General features: G+C 40.3%; 1 protein-coding gene across 1 annotated transcript; it reads left to right on the forward strand.

Moving 5' to 3' along the window:
- The first annotated feature begins 3,020 nt into the window (after positions 1-3,020).
- On the forward strand, positions 3,021-25,587 carry LOC311150654 (sphingosine-1-phosphate lyase 1-like). The gene is made up of 14 exons (XM_084188151.1): positions 3,021-3,181; positions 8,541-8,706; positions 9,916-9,983; positions 13,543-13,690; positions 14,840-14,919; positions 15,132-15,260; positions 15,397-15,485; positions 15,697-15,805; positions 17,927-18,025; positions 18,665-18,811; positions 18,992-19,230; positions 21,311-21,457; positions 21,662-21,782; positions 21,955-25,587. The coding sequence occupies exons 1-14, from the start codon at positions 3,170-3,172 to the stop codon at positions 22,111-22,113; spliced, it is 1,713 nt and encodes a 570-aa protein (XP_084044277.1). The 5' UTR covers positions 3,021-3,169; the 3' UTR covers positions 22,114-25,587.
- The last annotated feature ends 1,991 nt before the right edge of the window (positions 25,588-27,578 follow it).

A 27,578-nucleotide genomic window follows, 5' to 3' on the forward strand; every position in this document is an offset into this window, starting at 1 on the left:
ACCTTATGGGTTCTTGAGCCAAATGTTTTCCTTGTGAGGAGAGGGACCTATGTACCAACTTTTATGACTCTATATCACACAGGATGAGGGGCGTGAGCTTTCAAAATGTGCAGCACTTGCAAGATGATGTGATGGAGTCCTGACTGTTATTGAACTCAACCTGCAGGAGGCTTGTTGTGATTGATTGGGGGGAAACAGCTGTGGGTAAGGTTCTGACAGATGGGTGTGTCTTGGTGGTGGTAAGGTCACACCCAAGAAACTCCCACATCAAACCACACCCCCAAGCCAACTAACATTTGGCTTCTGTCATGGCCACCAGCATTTCTTGAGGAGCAAGCCAAAAAATTAGGCCAAATCAACGGGTGCAGTTCCCCTTACAACAGAACATGTAAGGTCCTTGTACTATAAAGAGTAACGTTAGGCTTATTATTGGGCTAGGTAAAGGTTAGCCCAAGATGTACTCTTAATGAGCCTACTGTTACTCCTGAAGGTCCAAGGAACTTACAGTTGAAGTCGGAAGTTTACATACACCTTAGCCAAATACATTTAAACTCAGTTTTTCACAATTCCTGACATTTAATCCTAGTAAAAATTCCCTTTCTTAGGTCAGTTAGGATCACCACTTTATTTTAAGAATGTGAAATGTCAGAATAATAGTAGAGAGAATGATTTATTTCAGCTTTTATTTCTTTCATCACATTCCCAGTGGGTCAGAAGTTTACATACACTCAATTAGTATTTGGTAGCATTACCTTTAAATTGTTTAACTTGGGTCAAACGTTTCGGGTAGCCTTCCACAAGCTTCCCACAATAAGTTGGGTGAATTTTGACCCATTCCTCCTGACAGAGCTGGTGTAACTGAGTCAGGTTTGTAGGCCTCCTTGCTCGCACATGCTTTTTCAGTTCTGCCCACACATTTTCTATAGGATTGAGGTCAGGGATTTGTGATGGCCACTCCAATACCTTGACTTTGTTGTCCTTAAGCCATTTTGCCACAACTTTGGAAGTATGCTTGGGGTCATTGTCCATTTGGAAGACCCATTTGCGACCAAGCTTTAACTTCCTGACTGATATCTTGAGATGTTGCTTCAATATATCCACATAATTTTCCTTCCTCATGATGCCATCTATTTTGTGAAGTGCACCAGTCCCTCCTGCAGCAAAGCACCCCCACAGCATGATGCTGCCACCCCCGTGCTTCACGGTTGGGATGGTGTTCTTCGGCTTGCAAGCGACCCCCTTTTTCCTCCAAACATAACAATGGTCATTATGGCCAAACAGTTCTATTTTTGATTCATCAGACCAGAGGACATTTCTCCAAAAAGTACGATCTTTGTCCCCATTTGCAGTTGCAAACCAGAACGCGTCTCCTTCCTGAGCGGTATGACGGCTGCGTGGTCCCATGGTGTTTATACTTGCGTACTATTGTTTGTACAGATGAACGCGGTACCTTCAGGCATTTGGAAATTGCTCCCAAGGATGAACCAGACTTGTGGAGGTCTACAATTTGTTTTCTGAGATCTTGGCTGATTTCTTTTGATTTTCCCATGATGTCAAGCAAAGAGGCACTGAGTTTGAAGGTAGGCCTTGAAATACATCCACATGTACACCTCCAATTGACTCAAATGATGTCAATTAGCCTATCAGAAGCTTCTAAAGCCATGACATCATTTTCTGGAATTTTCCAAGCTGTTTAAAGGCTCAGTCAACTTAGTGCATGTAAACTTCTGATCCACTGGAATTGTGATACAGTGAATTATAAGTGAAATAATCTGTCTGTAAACAATTGTTGGAAAAATTACTTGTGTCATGCACAAAGTAGATGTCCTAACCGACTTGCCAAAACTATAGTTTGTTAACAAGAAATGTGTGGAGTGGTTGAAAAACGAATTTGAATGACTCCAACCTAAGTGTATTATAAACTTCCGACTTCAACTGTATGTGTACATTTATTTTGCAACGCTCGCGCACGCGACGCGGGCGGTGTGCCAGCATGTTATGTGTAATGTAATGGAACTGGGTTATGATCAAGGGCTAGGTAGAGGTAGACACATTGGTCTACCAATTTTCTCTGTAATGAAACAAAATATCAAAATACAGTTTTAGTGATCAACTACAATCACAGAAAGAGTGAAAATAAGTCTACATATACCAATTGGTGAACTTCCCCTTTAAGACGGTTGCTTGCTTGCTTGTCACTTCCTGAATTTAGGTTATGATTGTCTGTGATATAGTGGTATGAATACATTACGTAGTTACAGGTGTCAAGTTTATGAGCATGTGCCAGCAGTTTGTAGGAGGGAGGTTCCTAGGTGTGAGAAGTGTGCAGAAGGGCATGAGACAAAGGAGTGTGTAGCATTGGGGAAAGTAGTGGTATGTGTTAATTGTAGGGGTGCCCATGGGGCTGGGGATCAGAAATGTCCCATGCGAGAGAGGCAGGTTGAGGTTTCCAGGGTTAGAGTAGTACAGAAGTTGTCATATGCTGAGGCAGTGAAGAAAGTAGAGGAAGATGGGTAAAGGGGGAGGGATCCTGAGAGGAGTGGTGTGAGTAGTAGATCTGTACCAGTACAGAGGGATAAACCAACAAGTGATATATGTTTCAATAAGATTGGATTTTTTTGTCATTTATAGCAGTGGTTATCAACTGTACTGCAGGGATGGAACGTAAGTCACAGAAAATAGAGGTTGTGGTGGCAGCTGCAGAGAGGTATTTGGGTGTGCGAGACTTAACATCAGAAGAGTTACAGGGTGTGTTAAGTGGCGGTGTCCCCATCCTTTCAGGCTGTTGGCCTGAAGTAGGACTAAATAGATTTAAATAGTGGAGTATGGTATTTATTATTATTTTTAAATGTTTTTTGAGTGTAGTGTAGATGGTAGGGTATTAGTATTATTATTATTAAATTTTTTGTAAAAAAGTTTTTGTGTGTTTTTTTAAGCAAAGTATATGGGAGTTAAACTCCAGTCTAATAGGTGGCGGTAATGCAACATTTATTAGATGCCAACCACCGTTAAACCGTTTCGAAGAAGAAGAAGAAGAAGAAGAAGATATAGTGGCATGTTTATCAGCTCCTCGACCACAAAGCAAGCTATACAAAGATATTGGAGTGACTTTCGCTACCAATAAAAAGTGAAGACAACCATTTGCTGAAGGCTTGCCTTGACACTAACTATGGACTGTTGGGTAAGTAAATAATATACCCAGATGCATTTTATTTCTCTAAGTAACCTACATGGTATTGAATAAATTTACAATTAGCTTGAGCCATGTAGCTAACTCCGTGTGTCAAAAAGCATACGAGCAGTAGGTCTTGCTGACAAATTATTTACATTATAATCAGGATGTTTACAGTGTTGCTGCAACCTATAGCCAAGTGAAGTGTCTAGAACAGTGGAGTGAGAGAAGTTTGCCTACACAATCATGTTGCTTGCCCTGGAGCGCTACAATGTTGCCATCGCTCGCGCATTGTTACGGTGATTATAGCACGTATTATTGACTTACTATTTGAATAACCACCCCGGCATTTATAATTATTTTGAGGTCGAACCTTTTTCAAGTGTGAGGATCATTTTCTTTAGGGTAGTTTTTATTTTGAATACATTCAGAGGGAATAATGTGGCATAACAACAAATAGAAATTAAGGATCTGATATGGAAACATCTAGTATCATCAAAGACATCGATTTTTATGCAGACCTCTTCTAGAGGTGTTGATTCTTGTAAACAACATTTTGTCTTATTAACTGCCTCAACAACCATTCACACTTTTAGGCATAGCCTTCTAGTTGTAGATTTGATTTGATTTTATAACCCCCGCATTTGCAGTATAATGCAGGGTGTTATTACATTTATTAGAGTGAATAGCTGGCCAAATACATTCTAGAAATGGGGCAAAACTATCAAACATTTCAGTGTTCTTATTATGGAGTATACCATCATTATCACTCTCGCTTGACAGGTTTTGACCCACAAAATCACTGCAGGCAATCTCCTTTGCAGTGATTGAAGGCAAAGACAGGGAGGTTTACACTGTGATTTCCACACTGAGCCTCATTTTACTGTACTGCACTGTACTGCACACTGTCTATCATTAAACTTCCTGTTTAACACAAACATACTATGTGGCTATACGGTGGATACAGACATCAGCAGCCACACATGTTTGTCTTTGGACATCAGTACCTTCAACACTTTTTTTGCCATGGAACTTTGCTTTTTTATCACTTGCACAGCACTATATCAGCTAGGTCATAGTGAATGTAGCCTCCAAACCCAGACACTAAAGGCAAGGAAATTTCACGGATTTGCTCAGTTTTGTAAATTCCCAGAAACCACTCTTCATGAGGTGTGTTGTACTCTACTCTACTGTATTTTAAACCCCGACTGTATTACGGTCATACAGTGAATCCAGTCGACATTAAATGAGAAGAAAAGGAAATGCTCCAAAACCACTAAAGTGATTCTGCATAATCAAATGCATAGTACAATGTGGAATGTTATGCATGTTACTGCGAAGTCTGGCGATTATAATGGATATTTGCTTAAGTATTGCACACGCTCAGATGTTGGTATTTGACATGATTATTTGAATATTGTGTAATTTCCGTAAGATACAGACCTAAGAATTCATAGAATGTGTTTGCCAAACCAGTGTTGATACTAATGTCATTAAAATTATTGGGTGGACCGCATTAGCGTTTTTTCGGGTCGCCTAAGTCCAAACAGTGTAAAAAATAAACAAAAATGAAATTTATTTTCGGGATGGAAAAACGCTTCCAGTGTAAACTTAAACGACTAAAACCAGATTTTAAAAAAGTATGTAGAAAAGATAATGGATATCTATATGTTTTTATAATATCATTTTTGAGAACTAACAATCACCAAAATAAAAGCTAGACAGTCATGGAGAATAACAAATTCCAAAAACAATTTATTTAGCAGTATTGATTTTGTTATTATGTTTGAGCAAAGAAACACAGCATTAGCCATGACAACATGCATTGAATTGCAGGAAATTGGTGTAGAAATGCACAAAAAAATATCTCTACACCACCAACATTGGGGCCTCTAAAAATATCATCTAAGTTCAGCCACGCTTACGGGCTAACCGCAGCCATTGCCACACCCACCACCTAAGCCTCTTTTTGAGCCAGAACAAACTCTGAGTGTGTGTGTTATAACACTGTTTTCCCCTTGATGTCTTCCATAACAGTAGCCTCCTCCTCACACCCAGTACATTTCCAGGATAAATATGACCTCCCCTTGGAGACAACAAAGGTCTCCTTACACAATACTGCTGGCCTGGGAAACCAGGGGCATGGGCGTCTACACAACAGGGAGAACAAAATAGGCCGCTACAGCTTTCCTAATACAAAGACGGCCGCAACAAATGTTTTGTAACAGGGAAAGTAGATTATTTGAAAAATGTCAGAAGGAAATGTGTTGGATAACTTGGAGTATGTACACTGAGTGTACAAAACATTAGGAACACCTTCCTAATATTGAGTTGCACTGCCTTTTGCCCTCAGAACAGCCTCAATTCGTCGGGGCATGGACTCTACACGGTGTCAAGCGTTCCACAGGGATGCTGGCCCATGTTGACTCCAATGCTTCCCACAGTTGTGTCAAGTTGACTGGATGTCCTGTGGGTGGTGGACCATTCTTGATACACATCGGAAACTGTTGAGCGTGAAAAACCCAGCAGCGTTGCAGTTCTTGACACACAAACCGGTGCGCCTGGCACCTACTACCATACCCCGTTCAAAGGCACTTAAATATTTTGTCTTGCCCATTCACCCTCTCTAAATGGCACACCATACACAATCAATGTCTCAATTGTCTCAATGCTTAGAAATCGTTCTTTAACCTGTCTCCTCCCCTTCATTTACACCGATAGAAGTGGATTTAACAAGTGACATCAATCAGGGATCATAGCTTTCACCTGGATTCACCTTGTCAGTCTATGTAAAGAAAAGAGCAGGTTTTCCTAATGTTTTGTACACTCAGTATTTGTGGCGAAGGGTTCATGTACCTGTTGCATCAGGACTTGCCTTTTGCCCTGACGCAAGATGACAAAATGAAATCTCCAGTTTATGGAAGATGAAAACTGAGATTTGGCACTGGACGCTCAGCTCTGCTGTCTGTGCTACAGAAGCACTGAACTCAAAGGGTACTACAGCTTTTGCATACATATTTCAGAGTCCTGAGTCCTGACAAAATGTTTATTACACCATTTAAGATGGGCAGTGAAGCCTAATCTTATGATAAATCATTCAGATTAGCTGCCCATCTGAAACCTGGCCGCTGCTGGTCACATGGTATGGTTCTTTCGTTGCTCCCGACTCTGCTCTACTTGGCAAACCTGTCGGAGAGCATGTAACACAGACAAGTAGACCTAACAACTGTCGTCAGGGGGTGTATTCTTGTCATTGAATGGCAAAGCTTCCATTCAGGTTCATTCATTGTAGAATTTGGGTTTGTCATTACGCAAAGACACAAAGGCTCCATCTGTAAACTGTCAGTACTCTTTATTACGTAAACCTTTTGTTTATGTCATACGGTTGGTATTTAGTTTGCTGTGACTTTACTAGACCTGGAATGATGTGAATCCACTTAAGCAATTAGTCATTCAGTCAGTTGAAGCCTAGCCTACATTTCAAACAAAGTGACTCAGTGTTTACATTGCATGGGCTCCCGAGTGGCGCAGCGGTCTAAGGAACTGTATTTCAGTGCTTGAGGCGTCACTACAGACCCCCTGTGTCACAACCGGACGTGATTGGGAGTCCCATAGGGCGGCGCACAATTGGCCCAGTGTCGTCCGGGTTTGGCCGGTGTAGGCCATCATTGTAAATAAGAATTTGTTCTTAACTGACTTGCCTAGTTAAATAAAGGTTAAATAAATAAATACAATAAAAATTACATTGCAAACAAATACTCTGCGTTTAGAATGGTTAGTGTGCATAATGTCATGGGAATGCATCACCAGTACCTTATATTTCCCCCCAAAGCATTATGTGATGTTAGTTTCAGTGGTTATGAATAGTGGTTATACAAGTTACTGTCCTGTGGACCTTAAGCTTTTCTCTATCTGATTACAGTGAACCTTTATGGAAACAATCTTTATTGTTATCAAGCAGACAAGCATAATGTTGTAAAAACCAGTAATCTAGAGATGATAGTGAAGAGAGAATAGATATGCTCATTTTTACTGCATTTATGAAATTAATGACATTAAGCCTATTTCAGGTTTAAAAATAGGCTTAATTTGTCAAATGCAAATATGATATGAGCAGTTGGTACTTACTGTACTTTGTATTTGGAATACATTAGTGACACTTCTATCAGTGTTCACAGATAGAGCTTTTGAGCTTTTGAGTCTCCTGAGTGGCGCAGTGGTCTAAGGCACTGCATCGCAGTGCTAACTGTGCCACTAGAGATCCTGGTTCGTATCCAGGCTCTGTCGCAGCCGGCCGCGACCGGGAGACTCATGGGCGGCGCACAATTGGCCCAGCGTCGTCCAGGGTAGGGGAGGGAATGGCCGGCAGGGATGTAGCTCAGTTGAGGGTTGTGGGTTTGATTCCCACAGGGGGCCAGTATAAAAATATATATGTATTCACTAACTGTAAGTCGCTCTGGATAAGAGCGTCTGCTAAATGACTAAAATGTAAATGTAAATAATGAACTTGTGCAGTAGCATGTTATTGCACTTCCTCTGTACTGTAATTTGTTTGGAGAGGAACGGTTTCTCCTCTCCATTGGCTACAGATGTTATGTCTAAAGGGTGATAGGGGCAGAGTCTAGTCATTCCTCCACCTCACCTGGTCCTGGTTCAGGAATATTATCTACCTGTCAGTTCTAGTCACGTTCTCTCTCTCTGACCAAATTTCACAACTGCAATTGTGCTGTGTTTCTACAGAGCAATTGAAATCTAAACATAGCATGATGACAGTCTTCTGGTGTAAATACTCATCATAAGTAGACTTGTTATTACCTGTTGGACATTGTATTCCCACTTTCACAAAGATTTAGTTAACGGATTGTGTGCGGTGTGTGGAACTGTATATGATGGAAAGTGTGATGAACATGTCAATTGATTACGAGGTAGGCTAATTGCATTGTAACTTGTGTGTTTTGACTTTTTTCCATTTAGATTTTGTGCATGGGATGTGAAGCTGCTATTGGGCCCATGATTACTCATGTGAATAATTGACCATGATGTGCGGAGACAGTCAGTGTCTCTGATGTCCATGTTGGGACATGTTTCTGTCTAGTACTGTTGTGATCATATAACCTCTTTTTTAAAGGGGAAAATATTCAACCCAAAGCAAGACACTGTAGGATGAAAGCTTTACTTTGATATGATCTTTAAAACAAAGTGTATGTTTAGTCATGACCATTTTATTTCTTATTCTCAGCAGTTTTATCTATATGCATGTAGTCCTCAGAATCCTCCAGGAAATCCTGACACCTTGCATAGCAGTACAGATGGATCTACAATTGTTATACCATTGTTCATTTGCAATGTAATCCCTCTATGTTCCTAGAGTGCCTTGGAGGTGTACAAGGAGATGCTGTTGCTCTACCTGGACGAAGGCAGGCAGCTTGTGAACACCAACTGTGAGGAGCTGGAACCATGGCAGATCATTGGAGCCACTCTCATCTCGACCTTAGGAGCAGTCTGGGTCAAAGGCTTCCTGTTTCAGCAAGAAAGTACGTTTTCAGATTCAGTAATAAGGCATGTCTTTATTCTATGCATGGATAAAAAGTGATGAGTGGGTGTTTTTTGTGTTCTACATTATGGAGAGTGGTTTTTGGTTTAATCAGACATGCTGCTTCATGATTCTTTACCAGTCTGAGTAAGTGTGCACTTATTCACTTCCCCTCATGGATTTAAATGCCTGGTGTAATAATATGGTATAAACTCTCTCTAGCTCATGCTTACGTCAATCCAATGCTTGTAAATGTGTTGGGTGAGGTGCTCAAGTGTAGACTGGTAGAGACTTGGAGAATTGGGATGCAGGGAAGGTGTCAGCATTAAAACACAAGTATGGCAGGGATTGACATTAAGGTCTGAAAGGCACAGTCAGGAGTATTTTGGGGTTGACTGAAGATTATGGCTACTTGCTTGAAGTAGCTATTTTTGCCTACACACAGGGGAGGAACCAGAAAGACCAGACTATGGGAATTCTTTGCCTTTTAGTTGTTATCAGTAAAAGTAAAAGAAAAATCACCTGCCCAATGGGGCAACCTCAGAGCAGGCTCAACTTGCACGACTGCTCAGATCACTTGCCCTGGGCAATAGGGCAACCCTTAATGTCAATCCCTGTATGGCCTTGAATACTTCTTACTGATACCATTGTGAGCAAAGATCAGATGACATAACAATCTCTGTGATCAGTTAAAGCACTTTATGGAGAGTGGTTTTTGGTTTAATCAGACGTGTCCTGCCCAGCAATTTTAAATCTGTTTGAACTTGAAGTTGCTATTTTTCTTCTTGCTCCACACTTTAGTTAGGCTCTCTTTGTGCAGTACATGTGTTTTACAGCGGTTTTACAGCTATTACAAGTGACCTAGCCATGTCATACATGTTAGTGTTCCCACTGATGTTTTGTGTGTTTTCTAGAATTCCACAGATGAGTGATATTCATATTCCAAATCAGTGGAAATTACGATTCGTTTTTTTGTTGTTGATGGCATTAACTGGCTGTACACGTCATCTCATTTGGCAGGAATGTTGGCAGGAAACTGTGTTCCAGTATTAGCTTGTGGGCCAGCTGTTGGCCTTTTTGATTTGTCTGTCATCTCCAATCAGCTGTTTTATTCATCAAAATGTCCCCATTTGAATTCAGCTTGTGGTTTTCTCCCGTGCTCATCTACCATTCTTTCAACACAATCGTCTCTTTCTTTGTTGCTTAATAGCCCTGACATCCCGAATCAAGAAGCAGTGCTTCCGGCTCGTCAGAAAAATACCTTTTGTTGGCGCGGCAGTAAGTTTCAAGCAGTATTTTGTTCCTCTATTCTACAGATGTGGTCTTTCTTGTCTAGTGTGGTATGAGTCACTCACTGATGACTGAGTGTCGGCATGAGGGCGAGGGAGGAGGGGGATGAGACCTTTGACACAGTTTACATCATGGACTTGTGATAATGCTGGGTTACTGTTGGTCATTACTGTCTAACCTAACGGAATGACTAAACTGTATTTGGATTGAACTGAAGAGTGTGAATAGGCAACACTTTAATCAGATGGGTATATACACATTTACATAACTGATTTTGCATAGCTTATTTTAAATGCTCTCTAGCCACAAATATTTGTCTAGCCCAGATCTTCCTGGTTTGCAATCACCCAGTGTTGTAGTACTCGAGACATGTCTCGAGACCACATTTTGAGTGTCTCGGTCTTGTCTCGGTGTCGGATACATTTGTACTCGGTCTTGACTCTGTCTAGGACAGTGAGGACAATTTCTTCCCAAGACCAGCGGAGTAAAAAACTCATAATTATCAGCTTCCATTCAGTTATCGCATAAAACCGCTTCGCCAGGTAAAATACTGTATATTACTCCTTTCTTGAAACATTAATACTTGCAGTCTTTAAATCTATTAGAGACATGTTTGCTCAGTGGTGAACCTATTGGACCTAGGCCTTCAGTGTGTGACATGTTCGTGATGCTGAAAGGACAGCAACGTTAATACCAGCACACTCATGAAGGAGAGTGCACTTTTTGTAAAACACAAAGGGCCAGTGGCGTAGTGGAGGCTATACGCAGGTATACGCCGTATACACACTTTTTTTATGGGCATTGCGTATACTCACTACTTAATCCCTACTGATGCGTATCAAAGTAGTGTAGTGGAGGTATACGACTTATCAATTATGTAGTATAATAGAAAAATCATGCACAAAGTAGCCTACACACTCGCAAAGCACCTGATATACACTACCGTTCAAAAGTTTGGGGTCACTTAGAAATGTCCTTGTTTTCGAAAGAAAAGCCATTTTTTTTGTCAATTTTAAAATAACATCAAATTTATCAGAAATACAGTGTAGACATAGTTAATGTTGTAAATGGCTATTGTAGTTGGAAACGGCTGATTTTTAATGGGATATCTACATAGGCGTACAGAGGCCCATTATCAGAAACCATCAGTCCTGTGTTCCAATGGCACATTGTGTCAACAGTGAAGAGGCGACTCCAGGATGCTGACCTTCTAGGCAGAGTTGCAAAGAAAAAGACAAATCTCAGACTGGCCAATAAAAAGAAAAAATTAAGATGGGCAATAGAACACAGACACTGGACAGAGGAATATTGGGAAAAAAAAGTGTTATGGACAGACGAATCGAAGTTTGAGATGTTCGGATCACAAAGAAGAACATTTGTGAGATGCAGACCAAATGAAAAGATGCTGGAGGAGTGCCTAATGCCATCTGTCAAGCATGGTGGAGGCAATGTGATGGTCTGGGGGTGCTTTGGTGGTGGTAAAGTGGGAGATTTGTACAGGGTAAAAGGGATCTTGAAGAAGGAAGGCTATCACTCCATTTTGCAACGCCATGCCATACCCTGTGGATGGCGCTTGATTGGAGCCAATTTCCTCCTACAGCAGGACAATGACCCAAAGCACAGCTCCAAACTATGCAAGAACTATTTAGGGAAGAAGCAGTCAGCTGGTATTCTGTCTATAATGGAGTGGCCAGCACAGTCACCGGATCTCAACCCTAATTGAGTAAGAAGTGCCCATCAAGCCAATCCAACTTGTGGGAGGTGCTTCAGGAAGCATGGGGTGAAATCTCTTCAGATTACCTCAACAAATTGACAACTAGAATGCCAAAGGTCTGCAAGGCTGTAATTGCTGCAAATGGAGGATTCTTTGACGAAAGCAAAGTTTGAAGGACACAATTATTTCAATTAAAAATCATTATTTCTAACGTTGTCAATGACTACATTTCCTATTCATTTTGCTATATTTCCTATTCAAACTCGTTTCATGTATGTTTTCATGGAAAACAAGGTCATTTCTAAGTGACCCCAAACTTTTGAACGGTAGTGTAAATTCACATGTGCCGCACACACAGCCTAGTTTCAGCAGAATATCATCTGCAGGCAGAAAGAGCTCACAGCTCACAACTGGTTTTGGCATGGAGCAGCACACAGAAAAATGACATTGGTAGCCGGTAGGGTAGGTAGGAAAGACGTTTCAATTTATGATATCTACCAGTAAATGCTAACTAAGGCAACAATGGGTATGCAAACCAAGTCTTGGTTAGTAGGCTATTTGTGTTGCGCAATTCAGTCATCATGCCCTGTTTGCATCAGGGGTGGACTTAGAACATCACATAAAAAAGTGTGATTTTGAGAGTGCAAATCTGAAAACAATATAGGAAAACTAATTTGTAAGAAAACATAGGATTTTTCACACAGGGTGCCTTTCCTTCGCTGGGCAGGCCGTTTGGGATTTCTTTAGCAAAATTAGCTTATACCCACTTCTCCAGACACCACTGCATAGGGCCGATGGAAAGACAGCACTCACACACAGCATGATGTTAAAGGATAAGCAGTCAATTCACTCGGCTATAATAAGCCAATAGGTCCCAATCATAAGAATACAAAAACACAACCATTAAGCATTTCCTAATCTAAATGTAGAAGTATTACTTCCCATTGCAAAAAACATTTCACGTTTAGCACAAAAAGTAACTGGTGACCTAAAGTTTAAATGCAACAATGTTTCACACAAGTTATTTTCAAAGAGATGGCTAACTTGGGCTCCCGAGTGGCGCAGCGGTCTAAGGCACTGCATCTCCGTGCTAGAGGCGTCGCTACAGACTCTGGTTCGATTCCAGGCTGTATCACAATCCAGCCATGATTGGGAGTCCCATAGGGCGGTGCACAATTGGCCCAGCGTCGTCCAGGTTTGGCCAGGGTAGGCCGTCATTGTAAATAAGAATTTCAACAGCAAGCGAGCTCCAATAACAAATCCTGATTGGATATTTATTTCGCTTCAGTGTTAACCCTTTCCTTTCCAACAAAAACTGAAGAGATTAAATCAGAACACAATTGAAAAGAATAATGTAATTAGAATTATTATTATTATTATTTATTTACTTCTGAAATATGAACACAGAAATACTGGACTTTTTGGACACTTGTTATGGTAGTGATTTGACAAAATTACAATCATGGTCTTGAATTGAACTCGCATTTTTCTGGTCTCGGTCTTGACCTGCTCTCGGACCCCTTGTTCCCCTCCCTGTCTCAGTCTTGACTCGGACTCGATTTACTCCGATCTTGGTCTTGAATTGGTCTCGCTTTAGGTGGTCTCGAACAAAACACTGCTATCACCTATACTTTCACAAAAACAACTAGCCAGTTTTGATTGCTTTCATTGATTTTCAATATTTTCAAGAACACTTTTAGATAAGTTGTCAATGCCCGAGTGTTATAGCCTAAACATTCTCAATGCCATAATGGGTCACTGCTTCTAGGAAATGGTTTGTTGTCTGAGCAGTGATGTGTGTAATGTGACTGACTCAGTGTCTCTTTGTGACAGATCCAGACCCAGCTGAACAAGGCCCTGGATGACATGTCTGTCAGTCTTTGCACACTGAAGGAGGGTATGAGCTACATCAAACAGCTGCCTGAACAAGGGCTAACCCAAGTTGAAGTTCTAGACAGGATCAGCGAGTACGAAACACTGAGTAAGTGGCTGAGAGTTGTCCCAGGGCGTGTTTTGGAGTGTGTTTTCTATGTTGTTTCTGGGGCCGATGAGCTACAGTGCCCTACTGCCCTAATATATGTTGTATTGGCTAGACTCTAGAAAATGAAACATTAGCTAAGTTTCCATCCAATTGGCGACAGATTTTCATGCGAATATTCTAAAATCTGTATGTTAAAAAATGAGCATTTTCCCACCAGAGATGTTTCCCTCAAATTGACTTGTTGCAGATAAAAGGCTGTGCGTGATGACGTAGCGCACTTAAAAATACCTTTGCGATTATATTCCCATGTACTGAAAAAAGGAAAGGAAAATGGGTTTCCATTGCATTTTCAACTCTACTGATGGTTTTCTCACACAGATTTTAGCTTTATATAGCGAGTGTGCCCTATAGTCTACATGTTCACATTATTATGGACAAAAGAGCAAGATTATTTGTATTTGTCAAACATTAGCCAAGCATTGACGATCATGTCACCAGAATAAGACCCTGGATATTTATTGGAAAGGAGCGTCAAGCTCATCACCTTGCACTTTCATCACCCTGTGAAGTTCATCATAACTTATTTAATCTGTAGCCTAATAAACTGCATGCTTTCCCAACGAGTGGTAGTGGGAGGACCACACAACATGTCATAGCATGACTCCACATTTCTATATGATGGTTATTATATCAATATTTGCGCATAAAAGCATTTTCACTGACATTTCTCGCATTATTAATTTTACAGACACAAAAAGATCCCCCCTTGTCTATAGCGTATTTTGTTTTGTCTACATTTTTCAGGCCTGTCATGAAGTTTTTTATCCGACATGTACTTTACTCACATAAAGAGGTTGGATGGAAACCTGGTTAAATAATAAGTTGCTTTGGTTCTAGACCGCTTTGTTCTTCTTCTGTGGAGCCATAATACAATTGAATGACATAATAATTATGGCTTATTATGGAGCCAATGACCTACAGTGCCTTTTTGTATTGACTACTTTTATCCTAGAATATGTGAAAAAAAATTTTTTAAGTGTGCCTGCTACACAGGGTGTTTTAGCATTGTTTTTATTTGTAGTGAAAGCTGATGTGGAGTTACAGTATATAGTTGTTTCCTGAGGCATTGCTGTTGTCTGCTCTTCATAGATGAAGTGGATTGGGAGAAAGGACGAGTGTCAGGTGCAGTATACTGGGGAGATCAGACACTTACCAAACTTTTGGTGAAGGTATGTCTAGTCCACAAACAACCCGTTTTTGGTTTTGTCTTGAATTCTTTGGATGAACAGTCAAGTTAAACTTCTGTGTTTAGTATTCTGAGTCATACTTTTTCCCGAAAATGTGGAATTTAGAACTCATACTACAGTCAGAAAATGCCTTGTTTATATGACAAATCCCATAGCTTACAGATTCTCTTTGATATTCTTCCTTTTGTCACTAGGTGTATGGAGACTTTGCATGGAGCAACCCACTTCACCCAGACATCTTTCCTGGTGTGAGGAAGATGGAGGCAGAGGTTGTGAGAATGACGTGTACCCTCTTCAACGGTGGGCCCAACACATGTGGCACAGTGAGTTTACCTTCAGTACTCCCACAAGACTCACTGACCCAGGGCTTGGGAAATGTTCTACTTGAGGGAATAACCAAAACCTATGCACTGGCACATTCTGAACACTGATTGTTCCTGTTGTTTCTGCTTTGTTCAGGTCACCTCCGGAGGAACTGAAAGCATATTGATGGCATGCAAGGCGTACAGAGACATGGCCTATGAGCGCGGTGTGAAACATCCTGAAATGTAAGTTCACTGTCAACATGTAGCCTCAGATTATTTTTCTTTAAACTGGCACACCAGATGATCTTAGAACAAGCTTGATTTGCATTGTTGAGATGTTTTCTGTCTCATAAATGGTCATTATGGCTTTATATAATGGTAATATCACCTGTGAAAGACATTTTATACAGTACTGGGAATAATTAGTGTTGTATTTCCTCCCCTAATTTTGCAGCATTGCACCAGTCAGTGTCCATGCAGCCTTTGACAAAGCAGCAAACTACTTTGGAATGAAGCTTGTTCACATCCCCCTGGACAAAAAGACAATGAAAGTGGATGTTAAGGTGCAAATATTTATTAGTTCCTATACAAATGGTTATTCTAAAGAATAACTTGACTGGAAAGTCAGTAAGTGCTCAACACACGCTGAAAGGGTCAGAGTAAATGTAAGTTTGTTGGTGTACAAATTCCCAATTGAACTGTAGCCTTGACCCCAGCCTAGTCTAGGTAACAAGAATATGGTGTCTGGCACTTCCGTTACTGATTGGGGATCACTTCCTCAGTTTGGACTGTTCAAGATTAAGACATGACCACAGTAGTTACAAAAAACATGGTGGCAACAACTAGGGCTGTTGCGGTGACTGTATTACTGCCACACCGACGGTCACGAGTCATGAAGGCAGTCAAATTCCACATGACCGTTTAGTCACGGTAATTAGGCTTCTCCAAGCTCTGATGCTGCTGCTGGTCATTACTAGCCTACCAAACTTGCTAACTGCCTGGTACTCAGCACTCTATTGTCCCTCTAATCACTCTGACATCAATGCAAATGTCTTCGAAAATCTAATCAAACACTTCATGAGAGCCCATGAGCTCATGTTGCGCAACATTTCTATAGGCTATGCAATTGCTATATTTATTTCTCAACTTTCCTAATATTTAGCACATTGCTTATATTTACAACAGGAGTGTAGCCTACCTGGCTGGCATGAAAATAAACCATGGGGAAAAGCGTCCTCCATTCGCTGTTTATGTGCATAGATGACACATATTTTTTCCCGCTGCCCCTGTTTCGATACAGGTGCATGATAATGGTCCATTCTAAATCAAAACAAATCACACATATATTATTTAGTGTATGTAAAGACGAGATTAAATCAAGAATAGTCTGATGGGTGACAATATTAGCCTATCACTTGTGAATTATATATTATCACTTGTGAATTATATATTATCACTTGTGAATGATGCCCAGCATAAAAAACAATGCCTTTTTTTTGCGACTTGTTCGAATCATAGTCGCACACCTTATGTAGCCTAGCCCATAGGCCTATATGTTTTAATAAGGTTTGTATCACAACTACAGTGGCCAAATAACTTCGTAAAATTAAGCACATTAATCCGCTTTACAAGGGGTATAGAGCCTAACTTGCATATAAAAGCAGCGCTTGAGTTTCAAGTTTGGGGAAGATTATTTTCACCATAAAAATGCACCTTTATAATAAAAGCATTACATGCATAATTGCATTTGCGGTCACTTTTGATAATGGTGTTTTCCCACTAATGGAACATTTGCGCTTATAGCCTACTACCATGTGTGCATTGCTGCGCTTATAATGTGAAGAAATAGCCTAATAGTTTATCAACATTTTAAGCTAAACAGATCAGAACGTCAAATTGCTTGTGACCATTGTGAATGAGAGACTATTGGAGTGTGTACAGCATGCTCAAAAAGCAAAGCAGAGCTCATGCCTTTCAAGCAACTTTTTTCAAATCATTAGTCTCATCATGCAGCCTTACAATGTATTAAAAATCAAAACATATAGCCCAACGTTTGTAGAACAACTGAAGTTACATTAATAACTCCAAATTAAGCATATAGGAGTACCTATTTCTTTGTTAACCGCTCAACACAGAATAGCCGCATGTGCACACTCCCTCAAATCGTTTGGAGTAAATATTTATATTTTATTCAGCTTTGTTCAATTGTGTTCTTCATACTATAAAATAATAAAAATTAATGCCACGGAATTATAAGCAAATCTTGTCTGCTAAGTGAACTAGTGTAGCCCACAGCCATTTGGCACAGCCACATCAAGACCTAACATAAGGACAACTCAGAGTATGCTATTATTTTCTTCTGAAATGGATAATGGATTTATTGTGAAGGTGTAGGCTATATTACATGGATTTATTCGACTTTTTAAAATGGCTTGTAGGCTATGTGTGGAAGCCAGGAGATGCTAAATGTGTTTGTTCATTAACGGTCAATTACTGTGAGACCGACAGTTATTTGCTTGACAATCACCGGTTGACGAAATTACGTGACCACCACAGCCCTAGCATCAACTAGAATTACTGGTTCTTAGTGAGCATAGATGAGACTTATCATCACCCGAATCATTTGTCTTAAAGCAATATCGTGACACCTTCAACTCCTTATAACTCCAACTTGTTTTGTATAGGCTATGAGGAGAGCCATCAGCAAGAACACAGCCATGCTTGTATGTTCTGCACCCCAGTTCCCCCATGGAATCATTGATCCTATTGAAGAAGTAGGAAAGGTAAAGTGTCTCATTGTTATGTACTTCTAATAGTAAAAGGAAAGTCATAGTAAGTAAAAACTAAATAAAGTGGTATTGCTTAAAGGCCCAGTGCAGTCAGAAATGTTCCTTTGTTTTATATTTATATGTTCACACTGAGGTTGGAATAATACTGTGAAATTGTGAAAATAATGATAATGGCCTTTTAGTGTAGAGGCTGTTTTGAAAAGGCCGCCTGAAATGTTTGCCTTTTTTGGTGGGATGGAGTTTTGGCCTTCCATGGCGACATCCCCATATGGTAAATTAGTTAATAGACCAATAACAAAGAGTTCCAAACCTCTCTGCCAATAACACAATTTTTCAGTTTTCCCTCCCCACTCAGACCACTCCCAGATAGTCGTAGCAAAATTCTTGCTTGAGAAATTGCTCTTTGCTAGGAAGCAATTATTTTTTTCTTTTTGACAATTTTTCACAATCACAGTAAGGTACTTAATGTTACCCAGAAATGATTTGATATTGAAACAAAAACGGCTGCATTGAATCTTTAACTTTAAGTTGCTTGTATACCTGTGTAGTAACACTGTAATTACTACAATAACATTGTTGTTGCATAGTACTTTACATGAAACTACGTAATCCATCCCACGTGGTGCTTTTCAGATGGCTTTAAAGTACAACCTCCCTCTGCATGTGGATGCTTGTTTGGGAGGGTTTCTCATCGTGTTCATGGCCAAAGCCAATTACCCACTGGCTCCCTTTGACTTCAGGGTAAAGGGTGTGACCAGCATATCTGCAGACACACACAAGGTAAGAGGGTGTGGATCCCAGGCAGTCTTACCAAACATTTTCTCCCTCTTGATTTTCGATCATAAGATGCTCATTGTTCCATAAACTTGTCGTTTTTTGGTTATTGTGTTAACCAGTCAACACAATAACCAGTTATGGTGTTGACTAAGTATTGTTTTTTGATCTACCTCTACTCTCCAGTATGGCTACGCCCCCAAAGGTTCATCAGTGATCCTGTATAGTGACAAGAAGTACAGGCACTACCAGTACTTTGTGGCTCCGGACTGGCAGGGGGGCATCTATGCGTCCCCATCAGTGGCAGGTTCTCGGCCAGGCGGTATCATCGCAGCGTGTTGGGCTACCATGATGCACATGGGAGAGGATGGCTACATAAAGGCCACCAAGAAGATAATTGACACTGCACGCACCATCAATACAGAGTAAGAGACCCAACTTTTACTGTAGTCAGTTCTCACTTAACAAGACTTGGATGTATGGTAAAGCGAGACTATTACAGTGGGGGCAAAAAAGTATTTAGTCAGCCACCAATAGTGCAAGTTCTCCCACTTAAAAAGATGAGAGAGGCCTGTAATTTTCATCATAGGTACACGTCAACTATGACAGACAAAATGAGGAAAGAATTCCAGAAAATCACATTGTATGATTTTTTATGAATTTATTTGCAAATTATGGTAGAAAATAAGTATTTGGTCAATAACAAAAGTTTCTCAATACTTTGTTATTTACCCTTTGTTGGCAATGACACAGGTCAAACGTTTTCTGTAAGTCTTCACAAGGTTTTCACACACTGTTGCTGGTATTTTGGCCCATTCCTCCATGCAGATCTCCTCTAGAGCAGTGATGTTTTGGGGCTGTCGCTGGGCAACATGGACTTTCAACTCACTCCAAAGATTTTCTATGGGGTTGAGATCTGGAGACTGGCTAGGCCACTCCAGGACCTTGAAATGCTTCTTACGAAGCCACTCCTTCGTTGCCCGGGCGGTGTGTTTGGGATCATTGTCATGCTGAAAGACCCAGCCACGTTTCATCTTCAATGCCCTTGCTGATGGAAGGAGGTTTTCACTCAAAATATCACGATACATGGCCCCATTCATTCTTTCCTTTACACGGATCAGTCGTCCTGGTCCCTTTGCAGAAAAACAGCCCCAAAGCATGATGTTTCCACCCCCATGCTTCACAGTAGGTATAGTGTTCTTTGGATGCAACTCAGCATTATTTGTCCTCCAAACACGACGACTTGGGTTTTTACCAAAAAGTTCTATTTTGGTTTCATCTGACCATATGACATTCTCCCAATCCTCTTATGGATCATCCAAATGCACTCTAGCAAACTTCAGACTGGCCTGGACATGTACTGGCTTAAGCAGGGGGACACGTCTGGCACTGCAGGATTTGAGTCCCTGGCGGCGTAGTGTGTTACTGATGGTAGGCTTTGTTACTTTGGTCCCAGCTCTCTGCAGGTCATTCACTAGGTCCCCCCGTGTGGTTCTGGGATTTTTGCTCACCGTTCTTGTGATCATTTTGACCCCATGGGGTGAGATCTTGCGTGGAGCTCCAGATCGAGGGAGATTATCAGTGGTCTTGTATGTCTTCCATTTCCTAATAATTGCTCCCACAGTTGATTTCTTCAAACCAAGCTGCTTACCTATTGCAGATTCAGTCTTCCCAGCCTGGTGCAGGTCTACAATTTTGTTTCTGGTGTCCTTTGACAGCTCTTTGGTCTTGGCCATAGTGGAGTTTGGAGTGTGACTGTTTGAGGTTGTGGACAGGTGTCTTTTATACTGATAACAAGTTCAAACAGGTGCCATTAATACAGGAAACGTGTGGAGGACAGAGGAGCCTCTTAAAGAAGAAGTTACAGGTCTGTGAGAGCCAGAAATCTTGCTTTTTTGTAGGTGACCAAATATTTATTTTCCACCATAATTTGCAAATAAATTCATTAAAAATCCTACAATGTGATTTTCTGGATTTTTTTTTCTCGATTTGTCTGTCATAGTTAACGTGTACCTATGATGAAAATTACAGGCCTCTCTCATCTTTTTAAGTGGGAGAACTTGCACAATTGGTGGCTGACTAAATACTTTTTCCCCCCACTGTATATGTACAATCAGAAACATTATGGTAGTTTTTCTCAAGATATTAACATTTTAGATTTTAGTAATTTAGCAGACGCTCTAATCCAGAGTGATTTACAGGAGCAATTAGGGTTAAATGCTTTGCTCAAGGGCACATTGAGAGATTTTTCACCTAGTCGGGCAGGGATTCAAACTAGGGACCTTTCAGTTGCTGGCCCAACGCTCTTAACCGCTAGGCTACCTGCTGCCTGTGTTGATTCTCTTTCTGTTGGTTCCTAAACCATCTTTCAACCTATTTACAACAGGCCCAAAATGTTGTTATATTTGACTGTTTCTAAGAGCTCTTGGCAAGCACATTGTGATCTCACTATTTTTGGATGAGATAAACATTTGATGTGTTTTGTTTTTGTTTATTTCCTAACAGAATCCGTAAGATAAACGGTGTGTTTGTGTTTGGAGACCCTGAAGTATCCGTGGTGGCAATAGGCTCTGACGTCTTCGACATTTTTCGTTTATCCAACGCACTGACGTCAAAGGGTTGGAATCTCAACACGCTACAGTATCCATCCAGGTATGTTTTCTCATCTTTTTCTCATCTTTGAAATTCAGGCATACTTATCAATGCTATTGTATACATTTCATAGAATATTGACTATGCACCTTATTTTGAAGTAATACCAGCAAGCAAAGACCCCCAGGCATGATATCACCATGTTGATTTTTTTTTTAAAGTACTTTTGTGTTTTTAAACAAAATTATATCTTTCCCATCACAGCATCCATATCTGTTGTACTGTACTGCACACACATGAAGGTGTGGCCAAACAGTTAATCAGTGACGTCAAAGAGCAGGTGGCTCTCATTTTGAAGAACCCCAATGAGAAGACCACTGGAATGGTGAGTGTTAATGCTGACTCCGTTACCTGGAATACACTACACAGCAGTGCACCATATTAATCCATTCATTTCATGTCATATAAATTGGCTTCACATGCAGACATATTTGTTTATATTTTTATATGCAAACACTTTGGATAAATGGCTCTACATTCATGTGTTCATGTTCTAGGGAGCAATCTATGGCATGGCCCAGTCCATCCCTGACAGATCCATGGTGACAGAGATCTCCCGAGGCTTCCTGGACTGCCTCTACAGCACAGAGGAGCCCAAGTCGTCTCAGCCTCAGAAGACCTATATGAATGGCAACAGCAACGGCAAGGCCCACTGAGTCAGGAGTAGGCTGGCTGTGGCCTGGACACATGCCTAGGTCATGTTCATTAGGGAACATAATGGTAAGCGTTGTAAAACTTTTTGCAACAGCAAATGAAAAGGAACATTTACTGGAGAAGTTCAAGTAGTCCCTCCCTGTTTCAGTCATTTTTTTTCTCCATTTGGTGCCTAATGAACACGACCCTGGTTACCAGCCTGCCTCACCTCTTGTCCACCCACTACATCACTCAACATATCCTGCCCACCTTTTATCTATCTACTCACCTTTTTTCAGATATGTTCTGAAGCACAAGCCATTGTTTTTAGCTATCATGAGGAGAATTGTTCAAATATGTAGAAAGTGAAAGCACATATTGTAAAATACGTAGAATAGTTGCTCAAACCATTAAGGGGGGTTTTGGTCTGGTTGTGTTAATTGTCCCCCACGATGAAACCGGGGATGGGACTGTTGATCTGTCTCTGTCCATTAGTACGTTCATACGTTAGTCACACGCGATATCTCAGACAGCACTGGCCCGATTTTGACAACTTGTGTGAATGATGATTCTTGCCATAGGGAGCCGGCATTTACAAAAGTACCCTGATTGGCCAGATGGTGCCGCTAACACAAGATTGAAAATGCAAACTTTAAAAGGTCACGCCCCTCACTCTGTTATACCTAAAGTCATTACATTCGGAACATAGGTCCCTCTCCTCACAAGGAACAGATTTACCTCAGGGACCCATAAGGTCTGCCATGATAGATTTTCCGCCATTTTGAATTTTGTGAAAAACACTTAAAATGCTACTCTTCTGGCACCGAATGAGCAATGAGCACGAAACTTAATATGTGGCATCTATGGACAAAGGTCTCTCAGCGCAATATTTTCCAGACTAGTACCTCAATCAACATGGCCACTATTGAGTCTAGCTAACCCACGCAATATTTTGACGAAACATGGGTGAATTATGTGTCTTTAATAAAGGTTTGTGGTCATACGCGCATCCTTAAAAACGTAGGTGCTGGGTTAATGAAGAATAATTGTAAAGAACAGGAAAGCCTGCACACTGTTTATGCTCCCAATTCACAGCTTATTGACAACGTTTCGATCCGAAACAGATATTCCTCCAGTCAAACAGACTGAGTGCTCACATCCCAAAATATACACATTTCACCTCACATGACCATTACACACATCACGCATGGTGGGTGTGGAAACAATTCAATTCACTTTTGCGCATAGTCAATCATAATTAATCACAGAGGTACATATGGTCATAAAGGATTACATACATAAAAATCGGTCAGAGTTAAAACGTAGGCAACAATATGACCATTACGCACAGGTCGGGCAGTGGCCGTAGATATAATCAAAAACAACTTGCGTACCTCTAATAATTTGATGTCAATGAGATGGGCACATGTAGTAGTTACAGAAAATCAAATATATACATATGTACAAAATTACCAAGTGGAGACCTGGATGGCAAGACAAAACATATTCATGTAAGTAATGGTCAGATATCAAACTCTTGGTTCAGACCTTTAGGAGACATGGTGGACAAATGGTGAATCCAATACAATTCTCTTCTCAGTAATAGATGATCAATATCTCCCCCACTCCTAGTAGCCTTAACATGTTCGATACCAATGTATCTCAGAGATCTGATGTTGTGACGAGCCTCCATGAAATGCGCAGCCACAGGGTTTCTCTGATCAAGAGTCTTGATATTACTCCTGTGTTCTGCTATCCTTGTTTTCAGAGAACGTTTCATTTTTCCTACATGGCATAGATCACAAATACACTTTATCAGGTATACCACATTTGTAGAACACGTAATGATACCCTTAATCTTAATGGCCTTGCCCATGATGGGGTGATTTGAACATTGTGCATTTGTTCGTTAAATTACACTGGATACATCGGCCACATCTTGAATTACCGTCCAGCACATTGTCTAGGAAGGTGCTACGTGACACCGATGGAAGATCAGACCTCACCACCATTTGGCTGATGTTGGGGGCGCGTCTGAAGACTACCCGGGAGGGTTCCTTTAAACGTTTTTCCCAGTTGTGGGTCAGTGCTCGAGATGTGTACGTTTTTTTTAAAGATATGGTCGAACTGTTTGCCAAGTGGGGATTATTGAAGGAAGCGTTGGACTCGTTAGTCAGGGGGGCGGGATGGTTTGGGAGTGAGGCTGTCATCCTGGGTCATATTTCTGTAACGGTGGTCCCGTGCATCATGCAGCTATTCCTCTGGGTAACCCAGCTGTCTGAAGTGCTCATCCAGACTGTGTGCTTGTTTGTCATAGTCACTCTGTGTACTACAGATCCTGCGTATGCAACTGTATAGGCTGATAGGGAGGCTCTTAAGGGTGTAGGGTGGAAGCTATCTCTGTGTAACAGGGAATTCCTGTTCCGTCGGTTTCCTATATAGGTCTGTGCTAAAGCCACCCCCCCTCCCTCTTTAGCAAAATGTCTTGCCATAAAGATCCAGCATTTACAAAATTACACTGATTGGCCCAAGGGGGGCACTATAGTAATCAACTGTATGTACAGCCTTTCCTATTTTGTTCTCTATTGCTCCTCTAAGGGAGAGGCCGATGACATCACAGATTTCCATCAGACCAACTCCTTTGAAGCCCTACTCCTTGAATTTTGCTCCCCAAATATTTTTTTTTACCCTTTAGTGTGTGTACTTTACTGTATTTATACTTGGGATATCGCTTTTCAACAGTCAAAGTAAAAAAATCACCGGAGGACATCTTTAATGCTCAATGTTCCAGGTACAACATAGTGATTGTCAGTCTCTGTTTGATTAATCTACAACAAATAGTGGTTTTAACTAAAGAGCACTGTAATGTCCTAGTGAAAGAAATACCCTATGAACAGGAAGGAGCAATGTTCTCTGCATGGATTTGTAAGGACAACATACTTGAATCATTTTGAAGACTTGAGCCCATTTTGAATTTAACATATTACCTTCCTAGGCTCTTGTACTAAATTGCATATATACATGTATTCCTAATTGTGGTCTATTTGTGGCTAATTGCATCTTTCAGTAATAATTTAGACAGCAGGAAACCCTGGCTGCTGTAGTACATTACCTAGTATACTGTACACCGCCAATATGTTAAGAATCTGAGACTGCAATCCTCTGATTTGATAACATATTCATTACCCACCTCTATTCTTCGAGACAATGGTTTAGTCCTTAATTGAATGGTTTAGCCCTGAATTGATCTCAAGGAACAGAATACAAATTATTTCAGTATCTTTATAAGATGTAAAGTCTCCATCAACTCAGTTTTAACAGTTTATGTGTTCTTGTAGCTAATTAATTGATTTGGCTTCTAATTTTATCTACCTCAGTTTCTGTTCAATGCAATTGTGTTGCTTGTTCACACGGTCATTATAGGTCTAAAGAAGAAAAAAAGCCTGTCTCAGTTTTTCATATGTAACATTTCAACTTTTCAGACTAAACTGTTATGGCATTTGATAAACTGCATTGTTCTTAAAAAGCAATAATACTGGCATAAAACTGTTTGCAAAAAAATTTAAGAACTGGATGTGCACTTGGTAGGCCCCCCAAAAAACCTTTAAATGATCTTTCCCCTCAATATTTTCCATGTGCTTTCACGTTTGTGTTTGTAGTCAATCTTAAGTGCATATCCACTGTTTTCTTTTCAAGTCTCTAGCTAGGTTTCTATCCAATTGGCAACAGATTTTCATGCGAATATTCTAAAATTAACTTATAGAAAATACTGTGTACTCATTTTCCCACCAGTGATGTTTTTCCACCAAACAGACCTGTTGGGGATAAAAATCAGTGCGTGATGACGTAGGGCACACGTTTTCTTTTTCGCTTAAGTTTATGTACCGAATAAAAAATCTAAAGTTCAATGCGTTTCCATCGCATTTTCAACTCTACGGATAGTTTTGTCACAAACTGTTGCGTTAAATAGCAAATGTGCCTACTCTGGTCTTGGCACTTGCGCTCTAGCCAACAGCTTACAGATAAAGTGCGAGTAGGCTGTGCGTGTAGGCTAGATATAATTATGCATATTAATATTTTTTATTTGGCAAGCATCGATCATCATGTCATCAGGATATGACCCTCGATATTTAATGAAAGTTGAATCAAGATCACCGTGCACTTTCACCACCCTGTGATGTTCATCACAATTTAGTTAATCTGTAGCCTAATAAACGCTATGGTTTTCCAAGTTGTAGTGGGAGGACCACACTATCATCGCGTGACTCCAAGTTTACTTCGATATGATGGTTGTTATATTTCTATTTAGCGCATTAAGGCGTTTCCACCCCGATTTCTCGCACAATACATTTTACATACACAAAAGGATCACACGATGTCGAACGAATGATCAGTCGGCATTTATTAAATTGTACCGACACTTCCTGTTTACATCACAGTTGTCGTGATTTTTAAAAATACTTTATGACTTTACTCACATAAAAACCTGTGGATGGAAACGTGGTTTGGGTCGTAGATGTTTTACTTTCTGGAGTCATAAGAAGGGAAATAGTCAACGTTATGATGATGCGATGGCTTTTAAATCATACCATTGACTTTTAGCCCAGACCTGTTGTATAATTCTTAAGCATTGTCTATGTGTGACCAATGTGTTATTATTCTTATTAATCACTAATGTCATTTTTCATTGTTTTCTTATCTGCAAGGATTGTGTTTTTGTTTTTGACAATGTGGGCATGAACTACAGGGTAAATACTAGTTTGTTCTTTGATTGGTTTTCTAGCTCAAAATCAATGCTTGATTATTTAGCAGGGACTAAATTGTCAAAGATCTGACAATGGGTAGTTTCTATTTTTCGGTGGAGCCATCAATTGGGAAATAACCACTAATATGTTGTGACATTTTAATAGCCAGGATTATATTCAGTTGCAATAGAAACATATTGCATGTCCTTTTGCAAATGATTGTGATAGTGTTAGTACCTGAGAAATTGCTGCTTAGTGCTTACCCCACCATATAGTCTGTAAATTGTACAGTGAGAATCTGTAAAATTTATAAATGTACAGTGTAAATCTTAACAAAGCACCTTGCCCTCAAGGAGGTAGGGTAAAGATCATGCCTTCTGTTGTTATTGTCTAAGGGCATAATCTTCATAGCAATAAATCACATTCACCTGTATGCCTTCAGAGGCCAGATTGATGAGGGCTATTGGGTAATGCCAATGTATAGATCCCTAAAAATATAATCTCTATAAAATGTAGATTATATTTATATGTATCGATCAGCCTCAGGGATTTGGCTTCTCAACATCAAGTTCAGTAAGGTCCAGTTCTCTTTTATACTGTACATGTAAATGTTGTTCATTTGAAATATATAATTAAATGTTTTGAAAATCCAAAAATATAGTGGCATGAATTTGTAGCTATTTGTGCTATTGTGTAATTTCTTGCTACCCTTCATTATTCCAGAGAAAACCCCTTTGGAAAGC

This window comes from Coregonus lavaretus, assembly GCF_964263955.1.
Source record: "Coregonus lavaretus genome assembly, chromosome: 1".
NCBI classification, from domain to species: domain Eukaryota; kingdom Metazoa; phylum Chordata; class Actinopteri; order Salmoniformes; family Salmonidae; genus Coregonus; species Coregonus lavaretus.

What these genes read in the sequence shown, in the direction of transcription:
- LOC311150654 (XM_084188151.1), top strand. An exon ending in GGCCCAACACATGTGGCACA is followed by an intron (nt 15,261 to 15,396) that starts GTGAGTTTACCT and finishes TGCTTTGTTCAG; the next exon opens with GTCACCTCCGGAGGAACTGA. An exon ending in TATCTGCAGACACACACAAG is followed by an intron (nt 18,812 to 18,991) that starts GTAAGAGGGTGT and finishes TCTACTCTCCAG; the next exon opens with TATGGCTACGCCCCCAAAGG.